Raw genomic sequence first — 8,552 nt, forward strand, 5'->3', positions numbered from 1 at the left:
TATGTGTGTGTATATGTTTTTGTGTCTGTGTTTGTACCCCCAACATCACTTGACAACCGATGATGGTGTGTTTACGTCCTCGTAACCTAGTGGTAGAGACCAATAGAATAAGTACTAGGTTTACAAATAATAAGTCCTAGGGTCGATTTGCTCGACTAAAGACGGTGCTCCAGCATGGCCGCAGTCAAATGACTAAAACAAGTAAAAGAGAGTAAACGAAAAGATATATATATATAGAGAGAGAGGGGGGAGAGGTGGATCTATTTATATATATAGATATATAAAAGTGAGGATGCATGGCCTAATGGTTAAGGTGTTGCTTGCAAGATCGTGGTTTCAATTCCAAGACAGGGTGGTGCGTTGTGTTTTTGAGCAAAACACTTCATCTCACGTTGCTCACCATCACTTAGACACCAGACATGTGGTACACCGTGCATCTGTTCAGGCAGCGATGATTTGATGGAAGATGTGTGCTAATGTACAGCACATACATTTGATCACAATAAACAAATCATTTGTGCAGGTCGTTCGACAAAAGCTGTACGCATATGTCATCTTCGAGGGGAGAGTTCATCATATATTAATATATATATATATATGGAAGAATACCAATAGACCAAAAAAATTAATGCGCAATATAAGGCAAGTTTACGAACAATTGATTAAATCCAGTGATCAAACGTAACGGTTAGTGTTGGCTGAATAAATAACGTACCGTAACCAAGAAATGAGCAAAAATGAAAGACAAGGAAAAATAAAGGTATTCAAAACTATATAATTTAATACGATATAACATCAGGCCAGCACTGATTTATCGGAGTTGATCAGAATGAAAGAGCATTTATCATTTGAAAATAAATATTTTTATATCAGAAAGACAAACCTTGAAACGTAGCAGTGACACGTTTTACAGATATTCTGGAGATATAGTGTGTTACGTATTGGTGTGTATGTGTATTGTAGTTTGACATGCAGGCAGGCCATTAGACAGGTAAGTAGGCAGACAGGTAAGATGGACGGACAAGAGAGGGGAGGAAGAGAGGGCTGGATGAGTGAATGGATGAGTGGATGCATTCGTACATATACGCATTAATAATCAAGAATCTGGGTAGCCAAAGAAATTGAACTGCTCAGGAGTAAACTTTCTAGCTAAGATGAATTATCTAAAGAAAACAAAGTCAACGCAAGAAAAGCCAGAACAGTACAAGCATAAATTAGTTGATATGGATGAAGTAGTAAAACCCCAAAGAGTTAGTAAAACAAAATTTACAGCTTAAGTCACTACGCTTCGTAGGTTTGATAAAAGAAATGACTTCTACAGACAAAACAAAATATTCAAAACAGATCGTGGAAAGATTTTACAGAGAACTTAGAAAGAAACGATAGAATTTAAGGAAACCGCCTGAAATGCATGAGAAAATTTCTGCAGAAGCATAAGGACTAATAATAATGGATTTAATGAAAATTGTGAATGGATCACAAGTGGATAACAAGGAATGGTGAATGTATAAGAAAAATGTGGAAAGGTATCACCATCAAGGAACTGAAAGAAGCCTTTTCAAAGGCTCTTAAATGGAAATCCCCCGGGAATGATAGGATAAAAAACATTTAGTTGAATGCTCAGGCAACATCACACAAGCAATTATCTGAATGTTTTTCTGACATAATGAAAAGCCCAGAAAAAGCGGCATCTTGGCTAACTCAAGGGATAACCTATGTACTGCCTAAAAATGACGAATCTGAAAATACGAAGAATTACAAGCCTTACTACCACTTACAAAATATTGACAGCGATTCTAATAGAGCGCGCATACCAATTTCTTGAGCAACAAAACATTCTTCCTGCAAAAGGGTTACTATAGAAATTTCTGTGGTTGTGAAGATCAACTTCTGATTAACCGAATGATACTCAAAAAGCTGCTCCTCAAAAAGCTGCTCCTCAAAAAGCTGCTCCTCAAAAAGTTGCTCCTCAAAAAGCCATAATCTAAGTACAGCTAAGGATACATTACCGCAAGGCATTCGATCATGTATTTCACCCGCGGATCGTAAAAGCTCTAGATTAGTACAAAATATCACCAATTATTAAAGGTTTTCTTCACCAAAGTATGGGCACGTGGTACACAAAATTGCACCTCACTCATAATAAAAGCATAAGTACATCTGGCAGTTTTAAGATTAACCGAGGCATATAGCAAGGAAACTCATTGTCCCCATTACTTTTTTTGCTTAGCATTCATATCCTTGTCACATGAATTGAAGAACCATATAAAATATGAATACAAATTATTTGATAGAACCATCTCACACTTCTTTTATATTGATGACCTCAAGCTACATGCAAAAAATGATAATGATCTGAAGAGATTACTAACAACTGTGAAAAGTTTTATTGACAATATTAACATGGAATTTGACTTGCACAAATGTGCTAAAGCATTTAATCGGGGAAGACTCATACAAAATAGTGGTTATGGGCCAATACTCCTCTGTTGAAGCAATGTTTTTCTTCTTGGCCACAAGTTTGCTGGTGCCATGACATAAGTAGCTCCATATGACAACCTGATCTCTCGTGAAACATTTGTATAAATGGCTTTCTATAAAATGTAAACGTCTTGTACCAGTAACTGACTATGAAGTCACTTTTTGATGTATTTCCATTATGCAACTTTCCTACAGCAAGCGTGAAAGTTTTACCACTAATGTTAGTGCAGTACTCCACATACATACATACATACATACATACATACATACATACATATACGACACACACACAGGCACATACACATGAGACACACACTCACATACATACATACATACATACATACATACATACATACATACATACATACATACATACATACATACATACCCCTGAGCCGCATCGGCAACGCAGACAAGACTTCCCTCACGTTCGATCTTCCGATGGCGAAAACTGTTGCTGAGAAGGAGAAGACAGTGGAAATCATTACGACGGGTCACGAGAAGGACCGTTTTACGGTGATGCTGGCTTTCATGAATGACGGAGGAATGCTGCCACCGTACGTCGTCTTCAAGCGGAAGACACTACCCAAAGACGCTAACTTTCCGGAAGGGATCATCGTTCGAGCCCAAGCGAAAGGTTGGATGGACCAGGTACTTAACGAGGAATAGCTTCAGGTAGCGTGGGGGTGGCGCATCAGTGGATTGCATCAGAGAAGGAGTCTCCTGGTTCTGGATGCATTCAGATGTCACAAGTCAGAAGAAACCAAGGCGAAGATACGTCGTCTGAACGTCGAAGTGGCAATGATTCCCGGGGGAATAACATCCCTTTTTCAACCCTTTGATGTTGCAATCAACAAACCGTTTAAGGACCTTCTCAAGCACCGCTGGGAGGATTGGATGGCCAATGCACTGAAGGAGACGACAAAGACCGGGTGCACGAAGAAAGTCGACTTGGGGACGATCTGCGAGTGGATCCTGAAGGTCTGGCAGAAGATTCCAGAAGACATCATCAGGCGGGCTTTCTTAAAGTGCTGCATATCCAACGCGCTCGACAGCACAGAAAATGACATCTCGTGGGAAGACGACGCCATCTCTCCCGACTCTTCTGACTCCAGCGATGACGACGATGAGCTGGTATATGCAGACGATCAACTCTACGAAGTCTTCAACGAGTTGCCTGATGACGAAGAGTTCTTAGGCTTTGAGTGAAGTCTCCACCCATTAGGGTCGGTCTTTTTAGGACCACACATTTTCAAGAAAGAATATAAACGTCGCAATATGAATAAATCATATAAACAAACATAAAAAGACCTTCTCTTATTATCTCTTGCATTTAAAATCTGGACGTTATCTTCTTCTATTAATGATTCTGAATATTAATGATTGCAGTCAGAAACGTTTAAGTATGAAATCATCATGAAATTGAATTTTGTATTCATCCCGCATTTCTCCCTTTTCATTAGTCCCAGTTTTTTCCCGGTTTCCCCCACGTTTTTCCCCCATCGGGGACCGAAAATCTGGGTGGGGGTTTATACACGAGTGCGGCTTATACACTGGCAAATCAAATACGGTAATTAAAGACAAGACAGAACATAGATTCAGCGGGACAAATGGACAGAGATATGGACATGTATGTACACACACATATACACACACTCACGCACACGCCCGCACGCACCTACGCACGTGCACGCACGCACACACGCACGCACACACACACACACACACTTGTGGAAGAATTACATTGTAAGAATTTAACCCATTTCACTGGCGTGCAACAAACACTAGAATAACACGTGATATACTTTGCGGAACAGCGAAATGGATTTCAGTTAAGATATTGGAATATCTTGCCTATTGTCTTTCCCATTAGTGTTTGGAACTTAGCACAATACTCTAACAAAACACTAGCCAGCAAGTTTTAAAGCATTTAAAACCACCTTTCTATAGTATTTATATTTTTACAGAGATAGAATGGGCCGTTAATATTTAGATATTTTGCCAAGGACATAGTTCAGAAGTTCAGAATTGCTATAACAGGCATATGAAACTAAAGATTTCAGTTGACGACATAATATACTGCAGATTTATTTAACTTCTCCGCTTTCGAGATACTTCAGTTCCAACTGTAATTATTTAATAACGTTAACACATTGCCTTCGGTAACTGCCTATTTGACGTTCGTAAAATCGAATTTACATTAGATTCCATTTCATTTCAACTCGATTAGCATGTCTCGTAGATACCCTACTAATCCTCATTTTATTGTGAATCCAAACGAAATGCAGATAAGAAGATAATCAATGAAAAGCATACAATTGCGCCACTGGCTCGATCTTTGTCAGATTCAGCGAATTGTATCTTTTGGTGCGCCCGCCACGGATTGTTGAAGAATTTTTACATGTACCTAGGGTGAAACTCTTTTTAAAATAAGTCTAACATATTTCCTCACTTTTTACCCGCTGTTCGCAGTGTGTATCATTTCTAATTATGAAATGTTTTATTGGAATAAACTGTTTGGCTCACTATGATTTTACGAACGTCAAATAAGAAATTATCTTATTTTCATATCTTCTATGCTTTAATGATTTCTAGATGCATATCGTTTACTCTATTATTTCATATCGTTTACTCTATTATTTCATAGAAAATGAGCTTCCTCACGATAATTATACAATCCTTCATGGTGCTGGGGTAAATGAAACTTCACCGTTTGTATCAACAAAAGATATGATTAAAGGTAAGTCTATCTCGAGAACTGATGGCTCTTGTAATAAAAGAAAGGCTATCTTTCGATAAGGGTACACGGGAAACGAAACTATTCGGCAATTTTCCTAAAAAGTATTTATTTTCTTAATTTATTTTTTAGCCGATGTTTATGTAATTGTTTTGTGTATGCATTTATGTATTTATTTGTGTATGTATATTTGTGTAAGTATTGTATATATGTGTGTATTTGTGTATGTGTAAACACATACATATACAAATATACATACATGCATAAAAATACATGTACTAACATACACAAATATACGTACAAACACACATACACACACATATGTACACACAAAATACATAAATATAGCGATTCGACTTGGGGACGATTTGCGAGTGGATCCTGAAGGTCTGGGAGAAGATTCCAGAAGACATCATCAGGCGGGCTTTCTTGAAGTGCTGCATATCGGTTTATCATCTTTCTTTATCATCAATTCTTTATCATCAATTCAAAGTAATAGACGTACATGCACAAATATACATACATACACACACATAAACAAATATATTATATACAGAAAAATACATAAGCATAATCGATTTAGCTGAAAAACAAAAGAAATATATACACATACATATACAGATATATATACATACATATATACATACATACATACATATATACATACATACATGCATACATACATACATAAAAATACATAAGCGTAAGCAATTCAACTGAAGAAAAATTAAAGAATTTTTTACGGAAATTGCCGAAGAAATAATTTCATTTTCCGTGTACTAAAAGAAAAACTCAAAATGTTTGTTTTATCCTGTAAGTAATTCGTTCTGTGCATGTTTATATATTTGTATATCTGTTTTTTATGGAAACGTGTGTATATTTATATGGAAACATGTTGGTATGTATATTTGTATGGAAACATATTTGTATATTTATGTTTGTCATACATTTTCAAAGAGTAAAAAAGCTGAACAAACTTGAATCTTTCATATCTAATCAATTTATTGTACAGTAAAGTTTTGCATATTTCATTGATTTTTCCCTCTTTAGTTTTCATGAATGATCATACGCACACACACACACAAACACGCATACGCACACATGTATAAAAGATAAAATAACCCACGATCAGATACTAAAAATACATGTACGCCAGTTGCATGCATTAAGTTACATTCAAACTTAAGCCCACAAATACATATATTAACTTAATGCTTGTATGCTCTGAATTCTTTTGAACTCTCTTCACATAAACAAGGAAGGGTTGTTACACTGTTAGTGACAGGGTGGAAATGTGTAACAACGAACTTCATAGAACATAAAACAAAAACAAATACATGATACTAAAGCTCTAAGTGTCAATCTTGCAAAGATGATACTTTGAAACGTAGAAAGTTACCAACTAACACTTTGCAAATACAATCATTAAGTTAACGCTGAAGTATGCAAGAGTTTTCAAAGTTTCAACATGTAACCGTTACATGCATACATACACACATACATGCATGCAGGCATACATACATACATACATGCATACATACATACATACATACATACATACATACATATTAGGGTTCTCAAAACCTGAAAGAAAAAGGCTGATTAGAAGACTACAGATTCAAGCCATCAATGGAACTGTAAAGATATGTAAAACTTTCCAAAAATTTAGCACATAAATACATATGCATGCATCTAGACATAAAAACGCATCCATAAAACAAACATACAAATCTGCGCATACACTAACACCAAATACTGCACACACACACACATATGCACAAATACCTAGATGATGTTGATAAAAGTTCCAATGAAGGAGCCTTGAATCTATGTTAGAGTCCGGCTCTTTCTCTATGGACAAGAAATACAGAAATGAAACTGATTGATAACATACATACATGTCTAGACATGCAACTGTATGCATGACAATACATACATAAAACACTCCAAATATTGCAGATATACACGCATACATGCAAAAATACCTAGTTGATGTTGTTAAAATTCCAATAAGGAGTCTTGGATCTAGGTTAGAAATCGGCTCTTTCTCTATTGGCAAGAAATCTTGAAACAAAACTGAATAATGACATATATACGCATGTGCATGCTCACACACGTACGCACGCATGCATACACACACACACACACACACACATACATACATACATACACACACACATGGTCAAAAGTCAACTCGTGACTGAGTACGACCACTTCCTAAACTCAGTAAGTCCGTACAAACGCTTCGAGAGTTCACGAAGTTGTTGTGCATGAATTTGCTTTGAGTAGATAAAGTGTTACACAAAAATGTTGCGTCCCCGTAACTTAGAGGTTCTGCAAAAAGTGATCGATAGAATAAGTACCAGGCTTACAAAGAAAATAAGACAAGAAAATAGTAAAATTATTATACGTGTTCTAATCCCCAAATCATCAAATGGATAAGATTTAAAGTTCCTGTGAATGACATTTGGATCCAAGTGATGGATCATTTAAGAGTTGTTCATGATTATTCAAAGTAGTGATTAATATATTGAACTTAAATATCTTACACGGCATGCCCATCAAACAAATATAGTTTTGCTTTTTGTTTTTTCGTTTTTTAATTATTATTGCTCTAATTTTTTTCTTTCAAGAAAATATATTAACCCTTTTTTTTTTCTTTTAGACCTAACGACTTTGGAGACGCCTGTCATAAGCTCAATAGGTTCAAATGCTCATAATTTAACTACTACAGAAATTCAGGCCCAAAATTTCGTCACAGTAAATCAAACGGAAAAAGATGTACATGTAGAAAGTGCAACTAGATTTAATGTAACAACAGACTTGCCCAACAGCTCCGTTACAAATATCTTAGTCACTAAAACAAAGAAAGGAAGACGTAATGCCACTGTGACTGCAGTGAAAACCACCACAGAAGACGAAGATTCAGCACTTAGAAGCTTCGGCAGTGGAGAAGAAAAGGAAACGGGTAATTATTGAATATTTCAATATTTATTGATCGATTAAGGCGGCGAAATGTTTAGCGGTATTTCGTCTGCCGTTACGTTCTGAGTTCAAATTCCGCCGAGGTCGATAAATTAAGTACCAGTTACGCACTTGGGTCGATGTAACCGACTTAATCCCTTTGTCTGTCCTTGTTTGTCCCCTCTATGTTTAGCCCCTTGTGGGTAATAGGGAAATAAGAAACGTTAGCACGCTGGGTGAAATGCTTAGCGGTATTTCGTCTGTCTTTACGTTCTGAGTTCAAATTCCGCCGAAGTCGACTTCGCCTTTCATCCTTTCGGGGTCAATAAATTGAGTACCAGTTGCGTACTGGGGTCGATCTAATCGACTG

The 8,552-nt window shown here is 36.6% G+C and overlaps 1 protein-coding gene across 2 annotated transcripts in view; it reads left to right on the forward strand.

Annotated features, from left to right (window-relative positions):
- The window catches only part of LOC106883806 (uncharacterized), a 66,085-nt gene that overhangs the window by 44,948 nt on the left and 12,585 nt on the right, over positions 1-8,552 (forward strand). For both annotated transcript variants that reach the window (XM_052973264.1, XM_052973263.1), the window contains exons 5-6: positions 5,129-5,221; positions 7,884-8,186. In XM_052973264.1, the coding sequence (XP_052829224.1) occupies positions 5,129-5,221; positions 7,884-8,186 (396 nt within the window). The remainder of the gene's footprint in view (positions 1-5,128; positions 5,222-7,883; positions 8,187-8,552) is intronic.

Source organism: Octopus bimaculoides, chromosome 15 (assembly GCF_001194135.2).
Source record: "Octopus bimaculoides isolate UCB-OBI-ISO-001 chromosome 15, ASM119413v2, whole genome shotgun sequence".
Taxonomy (NCBI): Eukaryota; Metazoa; Mollusca; class Cephalopoda; order Octopoda; family Octopodidae; genus Octopus; species Octopus bimaculoides.